Raw genomic sequence first — 25,879 nt, 5'->3', positions numbered from 1 at the left:
GTATGGATATGGCGATTTGGAAGTATCATCGATTCCACCGGTATATATATAAAATTTATATCTCGTTCGGAAACATATGTACGTAATGTACTATTATGTTTATGAAATATTGCCATGCGTTTTTAGAACAAAGTTACTAAAAAATCTCAATCGGAGCCTCTGTCAATAAAGATTGTGATCAGGATGCTAGGGACATTTTGGGTGGTCTCCTGTCCCCATTTTTAAATCATGAATGTCAAGTCAATCCATTTATCAAATGTGACAAGACTCGAATTTGGAAAGTTCCGACTGCCTTTTAAGCAAATAATCTTAAATATACTCCGTACAGGACCTCTATTAGCAGAATCAGCGATTCTACAAGACCGCAATCTCTATCGAGGAATATTATATAGCATAGTGAACGGATATACTTTGGGCAGCGCAATTTTCTTTCCTGGATATTCTTATCTAAAAGTGTTTTGCAAATAGGCACAGGCCTACGTGTGCAATGACTGGTCAGTATTATTACATTCAAAAGTAAAACAATAACGGACGGTACTCTAGAACTACTAGAGACCGGCCGGTTGCACTTAAAACAGTTTGCATTATTGTTTACCCAACAATCTTGTAGCAGGAAATAAAACTTCAATGAAAAGGTCAAAACAAAGATTCGAAGACATTTATTATCCTCTTCCTTGACAGCTTGAAGCATGTTTGACCAAATATTTCCTGAATGCAATTTCCGTGAAATACATCATCCAAAGCAAGGTAACATTCTAGTTCTCATATAGATATTTCATGTATTCAGAATAAGGTTACAAAGCACGGTTGAACATCTTCTTTGTCTGTAATCTATTCATTAGTGTTGTCATAGCGATATAGACAATACAAACGGTGGCCGTGGCAGTTGTGTCCTGGGGCAGTGCATGCACAGCTACTTCCATATATATTACCTAGACATTCAGATACATGTTTCCATGTGTACGTATACAGTCTGAACATCAGATCACATCACATCATATTTCTATGTGCAGATATCTAGATATTTACAAACAATTGCTCTGTTCACTATGACATACACAGATACTACATGTACTACCATTTGAATATATACACATACACCAGCATAATTAAAGGCTGTCTAGGAAGCTACAAGAAGTTCTGAACGCCCCTTGGAAAAAAGGAGAACATTGTTCAGGTTTCAAGCCAAACAAAAAGTGCTACCTCATGAGTTAACCTTATACAGGACTAGATTTCGCACTTGTGTCGCACGTACAACTTCAAGGCAAAGATCCATGTGTACCTAGCTACGGTTCATCACATGATCAACACGGTACTCAATGTTAAACGCCCGCGAAAGCTGGACTTTGACAGTGATCAAACATGCCCGGAGACTAAAAATTGCATACACATATTGTCTAGACGGCACGTACTCAGTACGTAATGTGTACTATGCAATTACGTAAGACTCCAGGCAGTGATGTGGCTTTGGTCGTGACATTAGTTGTTTGATTCACTACTCGAAAGGCGGTTATACCTCTTAACCATTTGAGATACGGATACAACACCAGCCCTGTCAGACGAATCCTGCAAATATGCAGTAGGATCTTTGTCTTCAATTGCAAGCATCTTTGGTGTGTAAATCTTATAGTTGTGTCCATCATCAATGTTCTTATCAAGTGCACTTCGCTGTGTCTTTCCTGCTTTCCGACCCTTTACAGCAGCGTGGGTGCGTTCAACCACTTTCTGACGTGATGGAAAACCAAACAAACCAACCCAAACCATAATAAGGGCCATTATAAGGGCTATGGATAAGCAAAATACTACGGCGTATCACGAATACAAGTTGCCATTGAGCCGGGATCTGCTGAAAGAAAAGGCGGAGGCTCTTCCCCATACTGGCGCTGAGTTCCTCGAATATTGAGCCGATGGACCTGGCCACTATAGATGTCACTGCCTGGAAGATGATTGTAAAAGGTATAGCTGATCATAAATTGCATTTTCTAAACATATCATTCAACTATATCAACAAATAGATTTTCATATAGACATCCTACGGTGCTATAAGATACGAGGGGCGTGCAATAAGTAATGGTCCTGACCCACTTCCAGTTGTCTGATCTAAATGAAATTTTGTATGTGTAATTATTCATATCTCTATGGGTTATGTTGCAAAAGACAGCTCTGAACTAATTGTGGTTTCTGATTTACTGGTGTTTGAACTTAGTCAGGTGCGAAATGGACCAGGTGTGAAATGGAACCAGTTGAGTGTCGCGCAGTGATCCGGTTTTTGTATTTGAAAGGACGCACACCAAAGAAGACTTTTGATGAAATAAATGAAACTTATGGTGATGATGCCCCATCATATGACCTTGTAAAACGCTGGCATCCTGAATTCAAACGTGGCTGGAAGTCTGTGGAAACAGCTCCCAGACCTGGTCGTCCCTCTTGTGCCATTGATGAGGCATCAGTTGGAGGACCAACCTGGGGTGTCCTACAAAATCGGTGTCCAGAGCTGCATCAAACGATGGGAGAAATGCATAACTCTGGGTGATTCCTATGAAGAGAAAGACTAATAACTGTGCCAAGTTTCATTAATCTCCTGCTATGGGAAATGGGTCAGGACCATTACTAATTGCACGCCCCTCGTAGCATCAAAGCTGGCCAAGGAGTATAGCTTACCAAAGGGAGACGGGCACCAGGGCATACACACTCCTAAGCCGGCTTCACTCCTCTGCCAGCTTTCCATATTATCTTATGCTACCGTAGGATCTGCTTGGAGATTATATTTAGAAGGACAAGAGCTACTCTTATCATTGAATTAACGGACAGGCGGTTCTGGAGAGAAATTTTGCTGGCTGCATCGTCTAATGAGGAGAACAGATGATGATGACGATATTTAGGCTATGGTGTTGAGATGGTGGTGCTACTTTTTCCAAATTTTAACCCCTGTTTGTAATTTACAACCGATGTCTTCCTTTTTCAGGAAGATAAGATGAAGTTGTAACCTACCATTAGAGGGTTGACCTCCGAGCCGGCGTCGACCATCAAGGCATCATAGTATTCCTTACATGGGTCCGACCAGGACATTTGCCAGCGCATCCAGGACTTGATGGACGTCCACACACTGCTGCTGTCGCCACTGCACTCCGCGTGGAAACCCTAATGAAACATCGACAATTGAATAGTCATTAATTACCAGATACTGGCTTAGTTTGCAAAATAAGACTACCGTTTTTTTTACACGCATAGTGTATCCGGTCTGGATATTGTCTCCGCCACTACCAGTTTCATTTTCATTTTCTGTTTTTCGTTCTACGTTTTCAGTTTGTCAGGAACTTGCCCCAAATCAGGGGAGCGTACTTGAAAATACGGTAACACAAAAAAGTTCAAGGCTTCCCTGCCCGACAAGCTTTATAAGGCTTAAGTCCTAATTGCACAGGTGCCCATCCGGATTGGGGAGGGGGGACCCGCATGGTGTCCCAAGAGGCCACGTAGGGGTCACGCCCGAAAGTGCACAAAAAAGCCCATGAACTGCCCAACAGAGCCCTTTTATTTTGGAACCTAAACCTTGGAAGGTAGAGAAAGACCGTGTTACATACGGGAAACTTAGTAAATAGAAGATTCAACTCACCTGAGCAAACACGGCTGTCTTCTTGGCAACCTCCTTCTGGTACAAACGTCTCCCCTCCCACACAACACAGGTCGCAACAAACAGACCAGCAAAGACCATTATATTACAGCACAACCTTCCCGGCATGATTCTAGCATAAAGGGGATCTCAAATACAAGATCGTCTTGAACTCTTGACACACACCGATATTTGACTCTTTCTTTATAAAGTCGCTGCAAATGACATTTATAATTACCCACGTCACTACTGTACAGGTAACTATAATGACGTCTGGGATTCCCCCCTCAGAAACGACCCTTGCTTGTTTGGGTTCATCCAACGCCAATGTCGTCAGGGGTACGACCAAAATTGCTATACATATGAGAGCCTTTTAAGCTCAATACGATATATTCACAATATCTTTGATTCTAGGTTGGACAAACATAAAATGATAAAACAACCGATTCGTGGACGGAAGAGCTAGTAATGTGTAAGTTTCCATGCGATCGCGCGACGTAGTTTCAAGGCTACCTGGTCCTCCTGTACATGTAAATGAACCGATGCCAACACAAACATTATTTACCCTGGTAGGGTTCAATACATGGTCTGTATATTGACATTTCATTCTCCTTTTAGCAAACAAGCGTTGCTGAAAAGAGACGGAGTTCCTCTTTTGGCCCCGCCCACCGAAACCTAGCCCGTCTACACAAATTCAAAGCCCCCATTCATCCATATGGCTTGTCCTCAATGTCGAGCGTAGAGGTGAACCGTTTCCCATGTAATGTAAACAGTCAACTTTATTTCTGTATGGTCAGTAAGTTATTACCTCCCATAACGTTAAGTATCATTTCTGGCGAGTCTGTCTGTCTTTCTACACTGCAGTTTGTGTATGATCGGCTAGAGGGCGCTTTCCATCAAGGGCCTGTAGTCTGCTATCTGATTGCCATGTCTGATCATGTAACGTCCTTGGTCTGATACAGATATGGTCTGTTGAAAGTCAAAAACGTTTATATTCCGGATGGAACGTTAAACGATTCTGCTTCTAAAATGATACATCACAATCATAACATACAGATATTACCAATCATATTCTTTTATTCCCGGAATTTTAACATTGAAATGAAGTGGGGGGAAAACTAAAAAAATGTCCTGTAGGAGAATACATCTTACTGACAATTGTTGTCACAAATATACAAATGTGAAAAAAAATGAAGCGCCCTTAACGAAAAAAGCCAAATAAGAAAAAACACAGTGTTAAAACAGTTTGTACAGAGTTGTAAAATATGATTGATTCATAACCAGTTGCAGAGCTTACAACAAGGTGGAAAACTGGGTTGGGACATGTTATTATGATATGGATAACAAAACACTTACATAACTAACTACCTTGGACTAAGCGAGTGGTGACATGTTTGATACAACATTTACTAGAAGACATCAAACAATTCAGACTGAGAGAAATTTAGGTACACCATTTAGCAATGAACACAACAGGGCCTAAAAACAACAGTCATCTTATCCTCACATTGTAGCAACTAATGACTTCACTTCATAATTGTAACCACCATTTTTGGACACCATAGGTCTATTGCTTGCAGTTATCATAAGACCTGTAAAAATCGCTATTACTGAAAAATAACACATGTACATACTTCCAACATTGTGTTATGAAAAATTCAACATGAACATCTTGAAGTTGTGGGTCATTATGAAAGTAGACATAACAAGTCATTTAATAAACAAAAAGACATGGACTTTAGACACAATGAAATCCTTATAGGGACACAAAGACAGGTTTACACTCAAATGTCATAAAAACATTAAGACAAACCATCTACACATTTAACAATTAAACAAAATACTTATTTCGAAAATCGAATATACGAAAATCACAAGTTGCCTTTTCCTTCTCACATTGTAGCAGCTAATGACTTCACACCATCATGACTGTAACCACCATTTCTGCTAGGCGACCCCTGCAAGTGTGCATAGGGCCTATTTTCTCCATTTTCACTTTTCTTACTCGGTGTGGAAAACTTCCTTAACAGCTTAAACTGACGATTGTAATGTCCATCTTTAACGTCCCGGCCATTTTGGTTCGCTTCTACAATGATACAATCTTTTGTATCCTCTATAGCATTTGTACTATTGGCACATGTAGGAGGTATGATAGCGGGGGTAGATGTAAGAGGGTGTGCGGCTTCAGATTTGTTCGTAGACGGCTCAAGAGAAAAGAAAAGAGGAAAGCGAATCCTGTATCTACAGGTCATGGTCAGGGTCAGGACCAGTGCCAGGACGACCGTTGCCATGACAACGGGTTGCCACGGCGACGGGATCTCCTGGAAGAGGAGGCGGAGGCTGCTCCCTGCGCCGGCGCTGATCAGCTCGACGGGTCGGACGATGCACCTGGTCACTGTAGCTGTCAGCACCTGGAACATGTGACAGCTTGCTTACCACATGGAAACTCTTGGAAACACTTAGGCCTTTTCAATGGAACCAATACTAGGTTTAAAGTTAAATAAACGTACATTTTTTATATCACACAATAAAATGACCTTCAGTTCAATGGTTAACAAAATTCAGTATACATTTGCATTAGTTTCAAGTTTACAGTTTTTTGTGGTCACTATTTCACCACAAATTCATGACACATGCAAACAGGCAAGCTGTGATAATCTCAAGTTCTTAACCATGAAATAAAAACAAACAATAATACTTTCCCTGAAATTTCATTGAAATTTGGTTATTCTTCTGGAATTAACCATTATCCTTCTTTTTTCTGGAAACTGCTTTGCCATCCAAGGCACGAACCCCCTATATGCTGTGAAAAATCCTTGTGAGAACCCCATAACTGTATGCCTTAAAATAAGATGGTTCTACATGTGTAACCTACCATGAGAGGGTTGACCTCCCAGAAGGGGTCGACCAGCAAGGCCTGATGGTACTGCTCGCAGGGGTTACGTGACCAGGACAGGTGCCACCTCATCCACGACTTGATGGAGGTCCAGGTGCCGATACTGTCCGTGCTACACTCCGCTGGAAAACCCTGTCAATAAAAAACAAATACATGTTCAGACTAGTCTAACTCTAAGTACATATTGTAATATGGATAAGCATCTTGTCTATATTCGCATGCATGGCTTTTCTTATTATGACTTGCCAGCAGTTAAAAAAATGTGTTTCAAGATTTTTTAAGGCATGTGTGTTAAGACTGGCATTCCAACGACATCAAAATTTTTGTGTATGATGTTTCAAAACATTCAATGAGTCTCTGTATAACAGGTGGCTGCCTTCTTCGGTAATTTCATAACTTTTACAAAGCTCACAATACCAAAACGTTGGAAATGGCAGAGAGAGTTCATGTACTACCTTTGAAAGCATCTGCATCTGTATGCTGTATCTGAACCAACATACACATCCCTAATACTAATAGTAGTACATGGACAAAGATCATGCTTGTACCACATGCAGGTACATTGTATCTTGTAAGTACTACTTACAACATGCACAGTAGCTGCCTTTTTGGCTGCTTCTATCTGGTACATGCGGACCCACTCCCACCCCAGGCTGAAGACTGACAGCACCAGTAGGGATATCGCTGCTGTTCTGTACTTACATGGTACAAAGTACATGTACTACTACTACAGTACTACAGTACTACTGTACTACTTACCACATGCACAGTAGCTGCCTTTTTGGCTGCTTCTATCTGGTACATGCGGACCCACTCCCAGCCCAGGCTGAAGACAGACAACACCAGTAGGGACACTGCTGCTGTTCTGTACCAGCTCTGGACATGGAAAGTCTCAACCTAGAAGTGAAAGGGAAGAAAAAAAGCGAAAGTGATCTTTATCTGGTCTTAGCAACAAATGGCAAGGTCATCTTCAACTAGCCATGACAAAGAGGACAGAAGGAACGTACAGAATCTACAGGTTCATTGTACCAGAGAAATTCTCCCATCTATTTTCTATACATAAGTGCAATGAAAAGGACCACAGTTTGAGTTCCCATTCTCTTGAAAGGACTGCTACCCTTTTAGGTAGCCTACACTTTAAGTGAGAGACAACAGCCATGAGGCGAACCCAAAACTCTAGAGTTTCAGAGGCATGGTAGATTCACGATAGATTATATATGTACATGTATACGTCTGCTACTTTTATGCATCATTTGTAGTTGTACAGCTCAATGTGTCTTGGGGTTCCGGTAAATAAATCTAAATCAATATCTGAAAAGTTGAGTCTCTGTGCCCACCTCTGGGTTCTTTTTTGGTCTTCCCCTCTTTGGCTTCCTTTTAGTAACGAACACTTGTAGCTTTTTGATCAGACTCATGGTTAATATTATGAACACGGCTGACACATAACCAACAATACAAATCTGAACGTTTTCGCTCTCTGAGAAAGACTGTAGCTGTTTTGTTGCTTGTTGGCAGAGTGAGTTCCAGAGTTCTCTTCTGTCTGGCAGTAAGGTGAGGAAGTCTAGTGTTAGGATGGAGAGCAGCGTTTCTTGTGCGGTGACTTTGTTTGGTGATGTCAGGGCTGCTATTCTGGTGATGCCAAAGATTGCTGCAGAAAAAGAGAACACATAAAAGGGGTTTGTAAGTTACACCATAGGCATAATGTAAGAAATTGACATGCGGCAAAGATGATGATGATGAATGTAAGAAATAATACAGTCAAACATGCCCAAGAAGACCACTCTTCCACCATAATGACTTTTAATGTGTACAGGGACACAGCCAAACAATGGGACTGATAAAATTTTGTCAATGTAGACAGGTGGTCACTATAGACAGGGTTCTTGTGTCAATGGGAAAATTAACTATAAAGCACCAAGAGGTGATCATATTGACCAGAAGGTCCTTGTATAGAGGTGTTCTCTTGTGCTGGTCGAATTTCTAAGGTGAGAATTACCTTGTTCGAAATTATAGATTTAGAAAATATATATATATGTAAATGTGCTGTTCCGTTGGCATAGCCATCATTAAGATTAATGCACCGATTAGTTGGTTGGTAATTTATATGGACCAACCTGTCACACTTTAATATATAGCTAGTAATATCAAACAAGAGGAAGAAGAACAAAACGTTATAATAACACTGCACTGCCCCCCTCCCACCCAATAAGCGTCACACTGTTCTAAGCCCTCTCACTTCAAGCATTGCCAAAACACTCCAGCTAAAATCATTGAGTTAACCAAACCACCACCTGCTAGTACGAGGGCCGGAACGACCGCACAGCACTGACACAACCCCCGAGAACTGAACAGGCCGACTTTCTGCGCCGTCTTCAAATTTTTCCTTCCCGCCGCCATTTTGAAAAATGAAAATACTCGGAAGGCATGCCGGGTAATATTCAAGCAGACGTAAGGTAGAACTTGTTTTCGAGCATTTTAAAAACATTTTGTTCTTCTTTCTGGTGGAACAAATATTTGCCTTACAAAACTACAAGAAATGATACGTAAAGTAAGTTACGAACGATATTAGAGAAAAATGAGGTTAAAATGTCTGAAAATTATTAGTGACACAAGCTGAACCACACATCTGCTTGGAGATTGCCTGTTGACTGCCTGCGCAGAAGCGCTGCGCAGTGGTTTCGCGCCATCTGTAAATGACTCTCCTTCGGGACCAGATGTGTGAAGAGAAGCATGGCCGTCTGACAGGTCCGAATTTTACCTGAAAATTCTCGCTTTTCTGGAGCATTTTCCTCAGTAATTATTACAGGTATCTATCAAGGACATTGTGAGGAGGTAGGGAACCTAAGGACAGCAGGATTCGCTGCGTAGTTTTGCCTAAAGACGAGACAGACGAACTTGAGTCAAGTGTCAAAACTCACTCCATCTTTGGACCACAGACTGCATTCTACGAGAGGAAAACAGCGGCGTTTTCTAATTCTTCCGTCCCGGTAAGTTCAAGGAAAGGTTATGGTACTTTGTCAATCTGCTGTCAGTTTGTAGAAGGGGACAAAATTCTCGTGTTTCAGGACGACTTGACATCTGTTTCTTGTTGTGGAATTTTGAAGGCAAGGACGGGGGTATGGGACAAACCGTTGTTGATCCGTGAACGGCCGTGATAAAATGAAAAGTCGTCAAAAAAAGAAAAAAATTTCACGTGTTTTAGGCGTTATTGTCTCTTACATTCTCATAGCAATTAGACAAATTTACCACCACTCTTTCGAAGTATTGGCTTATGTTATTTTCTTGATAAGAACACGTGTTTTTGTAAACTCATGGCCACTGTAGTAAGCACAAGTCAAACGTCAAGTTGGGACAAAACTGTATGTTGTTTTTATTAGAATTGTTTGCTTATTTAGCTGACTAGATCATGCCTTTAAATTTTCTTTTCTATTCATGATGATATAACCACAATATTATGATGTAAATTGTTGAAATCACTGTTGTTGAGCAAAGTTGTGTTTTGTTGTCATGATTTGCACAACAATGGACTGTCCCCCAGTAAACACAATGAACTCAGTGGGAAGTCTTTAGTGGTAATCTTCACACATGTGTGAGCTGGGATGATGTGATTTTAATCAGGTTTGACTGGTGATTTCAGTTTGATTTTTAAAGAAAAACGTTGAAAACTTTGCTTTGGTATCACGGGATTGAATATAAGTACGGTTCTATATTTCTTAGAACAAATTAGCAGCTAGCCAATATTTACAACAGTTTGTCAGCTTCCTTCTTAATGGCAGATTGTGGCAGTTATAAAATTGTTGAAACAGCTTGGCTTGGGTTGATTCACCAAACAGAATCAAGGTCTCATTCCAGCATTTGGTCATTTGGGCGTTGGATTTAGTCTTAAAATACAAACCTCTTACGCCCTTGAGTCCGTAAAAGCAAGGAGGTTGAATATAAAAGATACACTGTATGTCAAGATCAAAAGCACACTTGTTTGTTAGTCCATAAAAATGTCATCAAAATCTAACAGATACAACGATATTTGTCAAATTCAAACTGCAAGTGCAAGTACCCAATATCTGCTAGAAGCCCGTAAAGTTAAGCAACAATTGAGTTCACAATATGGAAGAGATTTACATATGAAGAGACTAACACTCGGTCACAGCTTGGGATATGCATAAATTGGGAACCTAGGGTGCATCTTCATATGCAACTGCAAGGGACGTGGAAAGCTTGACCTACTTTGATAAACCTGCCAGTGTCATGATCTTTGAACTAGTCTGACATCCACCCAGTTGAAGCTTGTTTACTCAAAGTGACCTCCAACTAATGCAGGATAGCCTGGCCATGTGCATTTGGACCTTACTTCCTACATTATTGCAGAATCAAAATTCTTGAAGGGATTCATTCAGGGCTCTAGCCAGCTCAAAATTTTTTCTGTCAGCCAATTCCCATTGTCGGGAAAACACTATTCCAGGAGTTAGAGAGACTGAACTGAGACCTTGAAAAACAAGATTTTAATGAGATTATTGTATGCAAAAGGCCACCGACACACATTGTCAACAATCATAACAATAGTAAAACAAACAGCGTGTGGCTTTCACGGCCGTGGACGGCGTTACCCAAGCCGCCTGTAGCTTCCACCAAGGATTTTTTTTCGTCAAGGTTGACGGATTGGTTATAAAAGTTTTCTGTCACAGGCAGCAAATTTTCGTCAATTGACGGAAAAACGGATGCTGGCTAGAGCCCTGGATTCATTACATGTGTTGTTGCAAGGACTTTGTGATTCAGAACAATGCAGAACTCTTGTCCTTGTATTTAGTGGATACAGTGTATTCCAATTCCCTATAATTATACATACAGATTCCACACATACACACACACGCGTAATACATGTAAAAGCCATTCAGGCCTAAGATTATTACTGTTTTACCTCATCAAGTCAGCGCTGGTGGCTGCTGGCTACCCGGGACATGCTGAGGAGCTCCATACATACTACACACCTATGCATTCTAGGTAGGGTAGCTAACTTACTGCTGTTCTAACCTAACCTAACCTAACCTAACCTAACTTCTCTTTCACCTCAGGGCTACCCGGGCCAGTATGGACGAGAAATGGCCGAAATTGTGGTGGCCATACTACAGGCCGTGCTGCGCACACACGCACATACACACACATTCAATCACATTTATTCTCACACACTGACATGACTTTTAATGTCCACAGGTCAGCGTAGGTAGCTGGTGGCTACCCGGGCCAGCATGGACAAGAAACAGGCCAGGAATGTGGTAGCCATGCTACAGGCCGTACTGAGCTGTTAACATGACTTCTGTTTTACCCCAGGTCAGCGTAGGTAGCTGGTGGCTACCCGGGCCAGTATGGACGAGAAACGGGCCAAGAACGTGGTGGCCATGCTACGGGCTCTACTGAGCTGTTATTGATAACGTGACTTCTGTTTTACCTCAGGTCAGCGTAGGTAGCTGGTGGCTACCCGGGCCAGTATGGACGAGAAACGGGCCAAGAACGTGGTGGCCATGCTACGGGCCGTACTGAGCTGTTATTGATAACGTGACTTCTGTTTTACCCCAGGTCAGCGTAGGTAGCTGGTGGCTACCCGGGCCAGTATGGACGAGAAACGGGCCAAGAATGTGGTGGCCATGCTCCGGGCCGTACTGCAGAGCTCTAAGGAGGGAGTGCTGGCCAGCAGAGTGCAAGGTTAGTGAGTCAAAAGTTAAAATCCTTTCTGAACATATTGGTGCATAGGGATGGTGCCCTTTTCAATTTCCATATACTGTAACTTGCTCATCTTGTATACTCTTGCTCATAAGTGTCAAGTGTTAAGCAGAGAAAGCAGTACTCAGAGTACATACCATTCTTTCAAGTCTATCCTATGTATAAATACTAATGAATGAATGAAAGACCTTTATTGTACATTCATGCCTCGACGGGCTAGGTACAGGTCACTGATAACAGACATGACTGATAACAGAAAATATAATGACCTGGCTGGGGCTTGGCACATACTCTACCAACTAGGCCATTATTACGCTTGTATCTGGGGTTATGAGAAATGGGTTGGGTTGACATACCATTATGAGTCATGAGTGTTGGACACAAAGAATTACAACCCTAACCTTGTTTATAGCATTAACATGGGTGTTGATACAGATATTCACAGTTTTAACTCATACCATTTTTATCAAGTGGTCTCAAATTGAAGTAACTGAGTAGGTAAGATAATAATACACACCTTTTTTACCAGCCTGTTTCTCAAAATTTTCACTCCGCTGCCATCTTGAATACGATGATTGCTTTGTTAGAAGTGGTTGAACACAGTACTGTAAATTTGTTTCGACGTGTGCCACTTAAATTTTGCGGCACGTAAAAAATAAAGTTTTCACAGATGTTACAATGGTGACAAGACTAAGGAAACTATGGTTCCTGTTTGGAGGTGTAAATTATTTGCTTTGGAAAAGTGACAGTGAAAACCTGAAACTTAGAACTACCTGAAATATTTGTAGATTTATAGTATATAGCCATTCAGACTAGGGTAAGTTTGGGTGTAATTTGTTTGGCCTTCGTGTGATAACATCTTTGGAAACAACTCACAGAACTGGTTTTGTTGAAGGTCAGTGCTTGTGAAGGTCACCCAAATATAGATCTCACTATTCTATCAACTAAATATGCTCAAGCAGACATGCTACTGTAAGTTCATTTAAGTTCGCGAGATTTTTAAGTTCGCGTATTTCGCTGAGACCTTCTCTTCGCGAAGTCATCTACTCATCTACTGTATGCATGTTCAACATCGTCCCCCTCCCCACACCTTCCGTCCAAAAATCCAGTCTCAACTACGTGTGTACTATGATAGCAACTTATACAAATGACAAGACTCAATTGATAACAGACCATTTATTCTTTTCAAACCGAAATAAAGGTTAATTCAACACATTAACGATACATGGAGTCATTATTGTGTAGATATGTGCCACTGGCGGACGGAGAAAAAAGAAACTTGTCGGCTTTGTTCAGTAGTACGTGCACGCCGTGGCTGCGATTTACTTAGTACATTTTCCTAGTTTTACTAGATTTCTACAAGTTACGAACGAACCAAAAATTAGAACTGAGTAGTATTCGTCTTAAAAAATACAAGAAAAGCTATGGAATTACAGCAGGTTTACAACAATAATAGCTGGGAATTTTCGTGACTCAGAAACATGGCAAACACAGCTCCGCTTACATGCCGAAAATAAGACGTTCATTTCATAATTTTGAGTTAGAACTACTGTAAATATGGGTTAGATGAACTCTTCACCTTCTTGTGTACAACTTGTGTCCACAAATTACGCTGAAAGTTTAAAACTTAGCGCCGTCTTTCACACTGAAAAGTTTTCAAAATGGCGCCCGCGTCGCTTGGCTTGGCGTGGGATATCCCGTCAGCCTGTGCGGCAAATGTGATTGCGACATAACAGAGGTTCTTGGCCCTGTTGCGTTATGTGCGCTGTCGTCAAATTACGGCCGAAATGAGCTCAAAAATGAGACAGTGGCTCGGTAGAAACACATTTTTTTATCGAGTACATCAACTTTAGACATTGTTTGAAGGGGAACTATGAACTTCAAGGCGTAAATGCCTCCTTTGACGGCATGACTGGTGTTGCGGTGTGGGTGGGAGGGGGGCACTTGCTACCGTCATAGTACCGGATCGTAACTTTTGAAATAATTGAAACACCCGCTCGCGAACTCAAAGATCTCGCGAAGTCCTGATTTGCTCAAACTCGCGAAATTAAGTGCTCGCGAACATAAATGAACTTACAGTATATTGGTAAAATCTTGCATCAAATCAAAAATACTGGAAATTATGTTTCGGACTCATAGGGAAAGAATTCCCTTCTTTTTAAGTAAACGGTATCACAATACCACATAGATTTCTTGCTCACTGATGTTCAAAAGTCAAAATGGCAATTGTAGACCTCATAAATCTTCAAACACATGTAGCAATATTTTTTCTTATGTAGAAAAAATGGGAAAACACATGTATTTATCCACATTGTACATCTGATTTCTTAATTGCTTTTTTTCGCACCAACCCTAGGAGAATACCGGGGCATCACAGGAGAGTTCCTCCCATACAAGCAGCTGGGGTTCCACTCACTGGACGCTTACATGCAGAGTATTCCCGATGTGGCAAGGATAGCTAGGTAAGAAAACTAGTAGTATCCAGTATGTGATTGTACTATATTTATTTGTTGAAAATAAAGACTGCTCCTGGGATCTCTGGCCCTGTTCATGATGCAAAAAATAAATTGTTTCTATCCATTAGGCCATGTTGATTTGATTATATGGGATAACATCCGCACTCGCACCAATTTTCGGCCATTTCCAACAAAAAAAAAGTTTTCGACCACACAATAAATTGTGCAAAACAGCTGTAAAATGAGCACAAATATTCCGTAGATGGAAAAAAAGTATCTGAAAACAGATAAATAATGCCATAGAATGCCAAAATAAATCTAAAGTCAAAGAATAAGATGTAAAAGGACAGAAAGAAATATATGTTGTTGGTAGGGGGAGGTACCAGTACAGAAAATTAAGGTCCAGAGGATCATTTCCAGGTCTGGACATGACCTGGATCTGATTGGTGGATTATTGGAATCCCACTGGCATTTTAAAATTTGATCTCCATGTAATAAAGACTAACTCACTGTCTCTGTACCTTTGACTATAGAAACTTGGTACAATTGTGTTTGGTCCTATAATCAACCTTCCTGGCCACTTTGATTTCATACTGAAGGCAACTTTTTTTTTTTTGCCAAACTTTTTTTTATTCGCTCGCTCTCATCAGTTTTGGAGTTTCCAGAGGATGTCATCCATATAATCAAATCAACATGGCCTTAGGATGTCAAGGTAAGAAAATAATGTCATAAGTATCCAGGTACGTGATTCAGGCAGGGCCATTGTAGTGGGTCTGGGGGAATCATCCCCCTCAGAACCACTATTTCCTGCATTTTGAGGGCCAAATTTAGTGAAACAGTCCTTTTCATAGCGTTCTGACTGATGCAATTTCCCTGTCCCCACAGAAACAGAGATGGAGAGGTTGTGTACCATGCAGTGGCTTATGCCAGTACACTGCACATACAGTTGCCATAAATAACTTGTATAAGTTGTACTTGTAGGGGCCCAAATCGCAGCATGGGACTTTGAAGTACAAATCACAGCATAGGGCTTAAAATCACAGCAAAGGGTCCATATCACAGCTTAGGGGATCCAAATCACAGCATAGGGATCCAAATCACATTATAGGAGATCCAAATCTCAGTGTAGGGGATCCAAATCATAGCATAGGGGATACAAATCATAGCATAGGGGATCCAAATCGAGCCTGCCAAATCACAGGATATGGGCCCAAATTACAGGGAAGGGGCCCTTGCTGAAAAGTCCCGATGAGAACACTAATTTCTAATATTGTTCTGACAGATGACATTTTCCCTGTCCCCACAGAAACAGAGATGGTGAGGTTGTGTACCATGCAGTGGCTGATGCCAGCACCCTACACATACAGAGGCTCAAGGCAGGGGAGAAGTCCAACAAGAGGAGAAAACCAAGCAAAGGGTTTAAGGTACGTCTGACTCTTTCTGAATTATGCCGAGAAGCAGTTACTCAAGCAACTGGATACGTGATTGTGTTAGTTCTTATTTTACTTGATATGTATGTATATGTATGTGTGGGATTACCCCCAGAGCACATTAAAAAAACGCCTAGAAAAGGCGATATGTTGCCCCTGGTAAAATGAATAAAACAAACAAACAATCATTTCAACATGAGAAGGATCAGAGGTCTGATCGAAAGCTTGTTGGTAAGCGCTTTATTTTGTGTACGGATATAAAGTCTTAAAATTGTAACATAAACTGTGTTGAATATTACAACTGGTTCAAGAATTAATCTACCAACTCAGATGAACTTTCGAATTAGGCATACATGTATGTATTCTGACTTTGTTTATGTGTTTTTCTTCCTACAGTACAATATACAAAGGAGACCAACTCAAACCCACCACCACTCTTACAAGAAACCCCCCAGTCCCTATTTCCAACGGTTTCACCCGAGCCCCAAAACCTTCGGCAGCCGATCCTCAATCCCACCTTCCTTTCTTGGAAGGCCACCCTCTCTCGGCTGGCCAATCACATCCTCTGTTAGAACCTACCTCCCACCACAGCCAATCAGGTCCTTTGTTCCAATCAACGTCAGTAGGCCTCAGCCAATCAGGACTTCTGTCACAAGACCTGTCCCTGCAGCCCAACCAAGCAAGCCTGCCATTGGACAAACACAGGTAAGGCTGTATTGCCATACTTTGGTGATATGACAAATATACAAAGACTTTCTTGAAATTTTCCGAAGTTTTTTTTTTTTTTAACAAAAGCCATTTTTTTGCAGTGAACATTAGCTTCTATTGTATGTAATGGTGTCCATAAGTTAGTATGTTTGCAGTCATCAACAGTGTCACAAAAATTTCTCAGAAACTTTATTAAGATGCTTTAAAAAATTTCCATTGTTTTCATTTGAAATTAGCCTCTCAAAAAACAGTAAGGCATGTTTCAAATGGTAAGGAGTTGTGGGAGCACTTTTACATTTAGCAAATTTTTTCAGCAACTTTCTGTTAGCATGAATTTACAAAATATTTTCTCCTTTTCAAATTTGCAGGTAGAAAGGAAGAACAGTTTTGAGGTTCCGCCCAGGTTCCAGAAACAGATGGATCAGGCACAGAACACGGTTAACAACATGCTGCCATCTTCTGCTACAAGTGCACCCTCAGTCAACTCTACAAGTGAGGCTTTCATGTCAATTTCTCTGCTTGGGTAGAATTATTTCCTCTTTAAAGATGTGCTATAGATGTTAAAGTTAAACCCTTCCCGCGCCAAGGGCAGTGCCCATTTCTGGCGCATAGGGCGGTGCCCATCTCTGTTTCGTTAGCCCTGGGCCACACACAACGCAATCACTACAGCAGGGGGCTAGTCCACTGGTAGTGGTGTGTGTTCAACTTCCATACTCTTTCCCGAATGCTGAGTGCTAAGAAGAGAAAGCAGCATGTACCATTTTTATAGCCTTTGGTATGACTCGGCCGGGGATCGAACTCACGACCTTCCGAATGCAAGGCGAACACTCTACCCACTAGGCCATTGCACCGGTTGTGCTATAGATATACTGTATACTTAATTGTTTATCTTCATAGTAGTTTTTGGTACATTACTTTCCTCGATGTGTGATGGCTGTTTTCTATAGTGACACAGAATCCTTAACACATATTTCACGAGAAAAGCCTTCTACAATGGTTGAAACTAGGGGTTGGTACTGGTACAGAAAATGCAGGTCCAAAGGATCAGGTGCAGGTCCAGACTCTGAATCTGATTCTATCTACTGTAAATGCAGAAATGTTCGCGGTGGATTAATGTTCGCGGTTTTCGCGGTGACCACTACACCGCGAACTTAAATCCACCGCGAACAGTTTTCTATTACAGTATTAGATTGCAGTTTATGGTGTTACAGCGAACTTAAAACCACCGCGAAAAGTCCCTTTTCCCGCTACCGCGAAATTTAATCCCCGCGAACTTAAATGCATTTACAGTATATCTATCTATCTATATAAGGTTTTGATTATGAATTTGAAAGCCTGTGAATGGGCTATACAAAACAATACTTCATTTCTTTCCAACTGAATCTGTTTGGTAGAGACTTCCACTGGCATTTCCAAATCCTATCTCCATATAACTAACACTAAGTGCCTCCAGGGTTCTAGCTAGTACATTTTAGCGTAGTTAACAAGTGTAGTGGTGCTTTGCTGTCATTTGCTTGTTCAACAATGACTAATCAATGTCTGAACAATGAAAAATGATGATATGCCACTCAAAACTGACCCAAAGATCCTAACTTTTAACTCTACATCTTCAAATCTCACCGTGAAAGGACCAAGACCCCCCCTTCCACACCAATCTCCTGATTAGTCGCTTCGCTACCATGCCATTCCCACTACGCTAAAATAAAATCCTGGCTAGAACCCTGGCCTCTATTAACTTGACCAAGTTTGACTGTTGAAACTTTATACAAATGACTATCAACTCTCCTTTACTTTACTTTGCTCTTGTTATTTATTGTATTTTCTTGGATACCAGGTCCTGTTTCAGACCAGAAGCCTTATAAGTCAGTCCTGAATGAGTATTGCCAGAAACACTCCTACTCCCCGCCCCACTACGTCACCACTCTGGATATGCAGCGGGGCAAGGAAAACAGATTCATTGGTCAAGTCACCGTCAACGGCTTAGTCATCTGGTTGGTTTGCTTTTAGATTTTGTTCGTTTGTATCCGTAATAGTTTCATCATCTTGGTACGTCATTGAATAAAGAGACTCTTTTGGCACAACCATGGCTTTATTCTCACTTGTTCATACATTGTACTGCAGGACAGGTGTCGCTGCTCACAGTTCAGATGCGGTCACAAAATGTAAAGTATTTACATATGTACAGACAGTGACACCTGTCCTGTAGTAAAATGTGAACCCGTCAGAATTGCTCTGAAGAGGGTGACAGACGGTCACCGAAACGTCGTTGAGAATTGAGCAATGATTGTGGAAAAAGAGTCTCTTTATTCAGTTACGTACCAACGAATCTCTTTATTCCTGTTTGTTTGTTTGTTTGTTTCACATACCCAGTTTGTACTGAACAGTACAAGCTGCATATCCAGACAGATTCAGTTGATCCACTCACACCACTAAAGTCCCCTATTCTATTCGATAAGTGCGATGGGTTATTTAATGTGCTCTCCTCAAATACGGGACCTCCATCTAACTGATTACTGATGCTGCACTTAGTCGATCTCTTTATCCTCAGTTGTTGTTTTTTTAAGATGGCAATCTTAGGGTACTTGTGAGAGATACTGAGATACTTTTTGTTGTTGGTTTGTCAGGTGCCCTGACTCTGCGAGTTGCAGCAGTAAAAAAGAGGCTGAGCACACCGCAGCAAAGTTGGCACTGCAACACTTTGGTGTCGTTGTGCAGTCAAACGAAGGTAGGAAGTCACAATATGATTACACTTTAGTGCAAGACATCATCTCACTGAAGATGTACATTCAGGGCTCAAAATACCACCTGCATATGCATGTTAGGGCAGGTAAAATTGGAGCAGTGCAGGTATTTCTGGTGTCTACATGCACCTAACCTGCACTGGTCCATGTACTGGGTTTTATACAATCATATACATAAATGTCCTATGATGTAGGTGTATATGTGTGTATTGAGTTGTTACTAGCTGCATTGAATGTTACCACCTATGAAGTATAGAAGAAAAAAAAGCAATGGTTCCTGAACAATTTTAGTATAATCCATACTTCCTAAATTCAGAGTGGTGCAGGTAAAATTTGTCTGGTGCAGGTAATTTTCAATGTCACCTGCACCAGAAAAAAGTATTTCAAGCCTTGACATTGGAGACATCACTATAGTCGAGCAATTTGAGTTTATAGGAAATAAATTTTTTCACGCTTTGTGTGTTTTGTTGTCTTTTTAGTCATCACTGTACGTTTTGCATGGTACTGTAAATGCAGAAATGTTCGCAGTGGATTACTGTTTGCGGTTTTCACAGTGACCACATCACCGGGAACTTCAAACCACTGCGAACATTTTTCTATGATAATATTAGACTGCAGACTAATGTTGTTACCGCGAACTTAAAACCACCGCGAAAAGTCCTATTTCTCACTGCCGCAAAATTAAATCCCCGCGAACTTAAATGCAGTTACAGTATTACCAATATAAAGTCAAGAGCAACACAAATCTAACTTAAAAGCAGTGATGCCACCAACATAGTGCAGTTCATTGGGATATCCGCTTGTGCAAACTCAAGGTTGTCCTTATCCAGTTGTGGTCAATAGTACATGTTTTAAAATTATTATATGTATTGTAACATTGTTATTTTCTATTCCACATCATCAGAGATCACAAAGTCACCAGCTGAGGTGACACAGAATGCCCCAAAGAAGCCCCAACCCTCTCCAGCCCCGCCCAAAGCTCTGCCCAGGTCCAAAGGGGAAGAGGAACTAGCAAAGATGATCAGACAGGTACATTATACAACTTTTCTTAGGTTATGGTTCATTTTGTGTGTTCCCAGATAAACTTGAAACAGCTGGAACTCAAAGTCTTTACTAAGATAGATGGAAAGTCTCCCTATTCGGTATAAGGAGTATGATCATATTAGTTTCATTAGCTTTTGTCTTTCTTCATTCTATATAGGACATATCGTAATTTTTGTTGGGTCTGTGTTTTTCTCACATGCGAAAGCGGTGCGGTCTAAAGAAGGTTATATGCCATATGCCATTTGTGGTTGCTTTTGTGATTGGATTTTCTTTGTGGACAGCATAACTCAAAAAGTTGTGAAAGGATCTTAATGATGTTTGGTACTGGGAAAATAAAGGCCAAGTTCAATATTGGGCCTCCTGTTAGGAAAAAGTTTAAGCTTGGCTTTTGTTATAAATCTTCACCAAGAAATGAACATGAACTTGTTACATCTTTCCTCCAGCTTTTCAAGAACCGCCCCAAGGGAATCTGGGCAGCCAGACTGCCAGCTGAGTTCAAGTCCAAGTTCAAAGAGGATTTCCCAGACTATGCCAAGGACAAACTCAAGTTCTGGCCGGATGTTGTGAGAACTGACAGGTAATAGGTTTGAAAGGACAATGTTTACGTAGTGATTCATTTTGGTAGAAATTGATTTGTGTTGCCCTTGAAGGCACCCAATGCAATATTATGTTGTTTTTTTGTCAAATTCAATTTTCAAGTCATTTTTATACATAGTAAATTTGAATAACGCTATCTCATTGCAAACTGACCTTCAGTGAGAAAAGTTGAGTGGTGAGAGCTCATTGAAAATCTTAGCAATGCCCTGGGCCAGCCATTATTTCAAATTTTCAGAACGCACGCGAACATGACCAATGAGTCCTGACTGCTTCCGGCGATATTGTCGTTTGATCGAATCAGGTTTTAATTTGCGAATGCACAAATCAGATTCAATGTGCTCTGCAACCCTACCAAGAAAGAAGAGAATTATTCCAAGACTAACACTATCTTTTTTCCCCACAGTTCCAATGGTCCCCTCATGTACTTCCCAGTACAAGAGCATGCAGAGGAAACACCAGTGAGAGCAGAGAGCCCCAAACCACAGCAGAACCTAAACGGAAACCACCAGCCCAAACCTGATAGCAACGAGTTCTTAGCAAAGATGATGAACAAGTTTCAGCACACGAAGACCATGAGCATCACCATCCAGGGGAATGGCGGGGTAAGTTGGTACGATTTTTACATTAGACGATTCCGTGATTAAGCCACAACAATTTTCTTTTTAGATATTTTAAGGTAAATTTGCTGCAAGGGTCCAAGATGAGAAGAAAAGCTTGGACCTGTATCTGTATCTATGTAGCCGGTATAACTGCCCTTCTGCATGACACATCAGTCTGATCACTCAGTCACTGACAAAAGACAACAGATGCCGTTTGAAATGTCAAAAGCTACTTAGTTTCTTGTCATTTGCATCGAGTGATCACCATATTAGCCCTGTTGGAATTCCATACCACTTTACAGGCCCTGTTGTCACGTTTATATTCTAGTTCATCATTTTTTTGGTCCAAAAACAAACTGATCAAATTTGTTGTAGCCTAGCATAGTATTTCATAGGGATGATGATGATTTCATAAGGACATTCATCTGAATACAAGTAATATAACAAGAATGTTGCTAACAAGATTTTGTATACATTTTTCTACAGGAAGAAGAAGAAGAAGAGGACGAAACAGAGGACTTAAGTTCCATCAAGTCTGTAGTAAATGTGGTAGTCCGTCCAGCTGAATTGCCTGCTGTGGGGTAAGACTAACACTTCATTTTTTCCCCCAAAAGGAGTAAAGTAATGAAGTATTGCCACATCACAGTTACTGGAGCAACTGGATATGATTTTGGAAACATGAAAGGGTTCCAGTCTTTGATCAACTGTTCACAAGAGCTTGCAAGCTTTGTAGATGCAACCTCCATTTACTCTGTCTTGACTTGACTTGCTAGACTAGTGGTAGGAAAACTATTCAGTGTACTGAACTAGCTCAAGACCCTTGTTAGAAATATACTCTTTGAGATCGTTTTAAGGAGTTTCTTTTTTTGAACTACTTTACAGGACGAAGCTACAAGTGTTTGTGTCCCACTTCGAGAGCCCCGACTGTTTTTACGTCCAATGCACAGACTGCGCCATTGACAATATTCAGAAAATCATGATGGAACTGTACAAGGTATGGATGCGTTGATTCCTTTTGTTTCTTCATTGTCATTTCACTTGGAGTATGAAATGAGTAAGAAACTAGAAAGGCCACGTTTTTACAAAAGTGCAGAATGTTTTCCATTGTTTCTGAGATACTCGCACAGAATACAAAGAAGGAAGAAGATGCCAGCAAAACCAAAATGTTGTCTCCTTTGGGAAAACAATAAAAGCTGACTACATTCATCCCTCCTTTAAGATTTTTCAACTTTGCTATTATTTAGGGCAAAACTGTTTTTAAGACTGTCAGGCAGGGCTATCATCAGCTTAATTTTTTTCCATCTCACTCATTGTTTTTTGAGCCCATGGTATTGATAATCCTAGTTGAATATGTTATCTTAAGCTCATGAAAGTATATTTTCAACAGTTTCATGTTAATGTATTTTATATCCAAGCATTGTTTTTCCAAGATATAGCTATTTTTTAAAGCTTCCTTGTTTCCCTGTAATTTTCAGGATGAGTGGATAGCTCCTCCGTCCAGTTACAGCCCAGGTACCAGCTGTGCAGCTCAGTACACCCTCGACAACAACTGGTGTCGTGCAGTTCTCATGCAGCCGCCAGAGGGAGCTGTTTGTGATGGGGAAGATTGCTATGTGAGTGGAAAACATTCACTTTCTGTGTCTCTTTGTTTTTTTCTCCTTCCCTTTCTTCTTACTGCCTTTCTTTCTCAAACTTTCTTGTTTTTCAGATCTCTTTTTCTCTTCCTTCTGATCTTTCACAGCTCCGATCATACATAGAAATACCATAAAGCTATTTAAAGCTTCTTCAGGACAATAAGAACTTTCTCCTCCCTCCCGTTATTAAATCATTTATCACAACTACCATTCTTAACTATTTTGGACCCCGTCTTTGCCCCAAAGTCCCAAAGTGGAAAGTCAGGAGTTCGGTGAGGTTTACGGTGACATACTTTGACTGCTTACTTCAGCTTCCAGGTGTAAACACAAAAACAAAGTAAGGCCTACATCACATTTCTTGAGGCTTAGAAATGTAACATAGGCCTCAAGATCACATTCTTATGTTGTTGAATTACAAAACTATACAACAAAGAGAAAGCCTTATCACCTTGATGCTGCTGCCAAAATGTTGCCAGAAAATTCTTAAGGTTATCATTAATCACCAGCTTGATAAAATGATTTTCCGATGTCTCCTTTAGTATGTCCAGTATGTAGACTTCGGAAACAGTGAGTTTGTTGGGAAGAAGAGGATCCAGAGACTGGTAGTGAGAGCTGTGGAGCACCCCGCACAGGCACTCCCCTGTCAGCTACACATGGTACGGTCCAACACTACATGGAGCCAGGCTGCAAAAGACAGGTAATACTGGAAGTCTCAAAGTGTTTGTAACTAGTTATGTTCAAGTCCGAATTGGGGTTTAGGTCCAGTAGGCTTTATAGCAGGCTCTCTGGGCCTTTTTTTGCCTCATAATACACTTTTGCTTGCCATTTCTTTTTGTTGCTTGTGCTGCCGACCCTTATAGCCTGTATTAGTTCAGTATTTCGACAGCAAAATCCAAAAACGATTGTCCGGGCTTATTAGGTGAGTAGAGTGTTCTATTTGCTTTTGTTGATGTCTTGAGTTTGATTGCCTACCAAGTCATACCAAAGACTTTAAAATTGGCACACACTTTTTTCTGCTTAGCACCCAGCATTTATAAAGCATTTTGCAACACAAACACCCTTACCCCAAGAGACAAGTCTCCTGCTGTAGTGATTGTACAATGTTGTGTGGCTATCAAGGGCTCTTGAAATAGAGATGGGTGCTGCCCTATACACCATCTAGAGAGGGCAGAACTTGAAATAACTTACGGGATTTGTCAAGAGGAAGTTAATACTTTTACTGTTATTTTTGCCCAGGTTTCAGGAGTTGTTGACTGAAGATGTAGAACTGACCATGTCAGTCACAGCTGTAGAAGGAGACAGGTGTAGTGTACACCTACAACTACCTGGTGAAGAGGACGTGATCGACCGCTTGACTCAAGAACAATTCCTGCCATTGCCTCTACCAGGTCAGTTCTGTACAATGCAGGACTTAAATTTTTTTCCGTCCAACTCATTGTTTGGGAGCCCATGTTGTTGATTTTCCTGAAACATTATTTTAAGCTTATGCATATGAAAGTACATTTTCAATAGTTTGTAGGATGGGTCCTGGAGCCAGCCCTGATACAATATTAGGCAAGGCTCAAAATGTATTTTTGGGTGCACTGGTGTACTGAGCCTTAAAATCATTGTGTACAGAAAAAAAACTTGTACAGAAAGTACAGCATTAGCAAAAGCAAATTACAAACCTTACTGCTCCTGAGCTTGAATCTAAAAATCTGTGGCTTACTTATGTGAAGAAATTGCTTTAACTAGTGTACAATAGTGCTATTACGAACTTTCACCTACATAAATATATGCACCCACAATCACAAATTTGTCTACTTCAACCATTTTCTTTAAGTCTGTGAGATGGTTAGTATAGAAAGGTTTGGTTGTACTTGTACATCTATTTCTTGACCTAACCAGTTTTGTGCTTGTTGTGTTTAGAAACTATGCCCCTCCCAGATGAACAGTTCCTCCAGGTCCTGGTGGTGGACTGTAACAACACGGCAGAAGTGGTGGTCAGGATTAGTGAAGAGAGCTTTAGGGTAAGGTTAACTTGTCTGTTTGTGTTGTATTATCAGTAATGTCACAGTATGTAGTAAAATGGACTCATTCCTCAGCTAACAGACATCTATCGCACCACAGTCATCCCTCAGTAAGACATCTGGAGCCTCATAGTTCAAGTTTCTTTCCAGCCTGTCATCATGTAATGTCACAAGTTAGAGCAACACCCCTCTACTACTTGAAGATGAATATTTTGTACAAGAAATGATTGACTACTATACCAGTAGCTCCCGACGTGCACCAGATAAAGTTCTAGAGAGCAACAAGAGAATTTTTTAAAACATTTCTCCCCATCTAACATGTATTTGTATATTGTGTTGAACTTGCTGAAAAAGTTTGTAAAGAAATTAGGAACTGTTACTGTAACTGTAGCTCTCGACGTGTACCAGATGAAGTTTTAGAGGGCTACACTATTTGTTTC

The 25,879-nt window shown here is 40.8% G+C and overlaps 2 protein-coding genes across 2 annotated transcripts; one reads left to right on the top strand and one right to left on the bottom strand.

Annotated features, from left to right (window-relative positions):
• Positions 1-5,471: 5,471 nt before the first annotated feature.
• LOC118404337 lies at positions 5,472-8,962 on the bottom strand. Its single transcript, XM_035803405.1, has 5 exons — positions 8,798-8,962; positions 7,844-8,154; positions 7,266-7,403; positions 6,486-6,638; positions 5,472-6,021 (listed from the first exon to the last, which is right to left on the bottom strand). The coding sequence occupies exons 1-5, from the start codon at positions 8,901-8,903 to the stop codon at positions 5,503-5,505; spliced, it is 1,227 nt and encodes a 408-aa protein (XP_035659298.1). The 5' UTR covers positions 8,904-8,962; the 3' UTR covers positions 5,472-5,502.
• Positions 8,963-11,953: 2,991 nt separating this feature from the next.
• On the top strand, positions 11,954-24,131 carry LOC118404336 (tudor domain-containing protein 7-like). Its single transcript, XM_035803404.1, has 15 exons — positions 11,954-11,979; positions 12,103-12,203; positions 14,578-14,683; positions 15,984-16,101; positions 16,504-16,812; positions 17,184-17,307; positions 18,650-18,806; positions 19,440-19,540; positions 20,461-20,585; positions 21,044-21,177; positions 21,601-21,803; positions 22,287-22,377; positions 22,679-22,790; positions 23,272-23,409; positions 23,970-24,131. The coding sequence occupies exons 2-15, from the start codon at positions 12,113-12,115 to the stop codon at positions 24,129-24,131; spliced, it is 1,971 nt and encodes a 656-aa protein (XP_035659297.1). The 5' UTR covers positions 11,954-11,979; positions 12,103-12,112.
• Positions 24,132-25,879: the final 1,748 nt, after the last annotated feature.

This window comes from Branchiostoma floridae, chromosome 17, assembly GCF_000003815.2.
Source record: "Branchiostoma floridae strain S238N-H82 chromosome 17, Bfl_VNyyK, whole genome shotgun sequence".
Classification (NCBI taxonomy): Eukaryota; Metazoa; Chordata; class Leptocardii; order Amphioxiformes; family Branchiostomatidae; genus Branchiostoma; species Branchiostoma floridae.
The sequence above is the reverse complement of the archived record's forward strand: the minus strand, read 5'-3'. Positions and strand labels throughout refer to the sequence as shown.

Bases quoted from the DNA above. Each gene is read 5' to 3' on its own strand.
- LOC118404337 (XM_035803405.1), bottom strand. From the start codon at position 8,903: ATGGCGGCGGGAAGGAAAAATTTGAAGACGGCGCAGAAAGTCGGCCTG. The intron at 8,155-8,797 runs GTGGTGGTTTGG...CTTTTTCTGCAG, and splicing joins TCCGGCCCTCGTACTAGCAG to CAATCTTTGGCATCACCAGA. The intron at 6,639-7,265 runs GTAAGTAGTACA...TTTTATTGACAG, and splicing joins AGGCAGCTACTGTGCATGTG to GGTTTTCCAGCGGAGTGTAG.
- LOC118404336 (XM_035803404.1), top strand. From the start codon at position 12,113: ATGGACGAGAAACGGGCCAAGAATGTGGTGGCCATGCTCCGGGCCGTA. The intron at 14,684-15,983 runs GTAAGAAAACTA...CTGTCCCCACAG, and splicing joins GATGTGGCAAGGATAGCTAG to AAACAGAGATGGTGAGGTTG. The intron at 23,410-23,969 runs GTGAGTGGAAAA...TGTCTCCTTTAG, and splicing joins GTGATGGGGAAGATTGCTAT to TATGTCCAGTATGTAGACTT.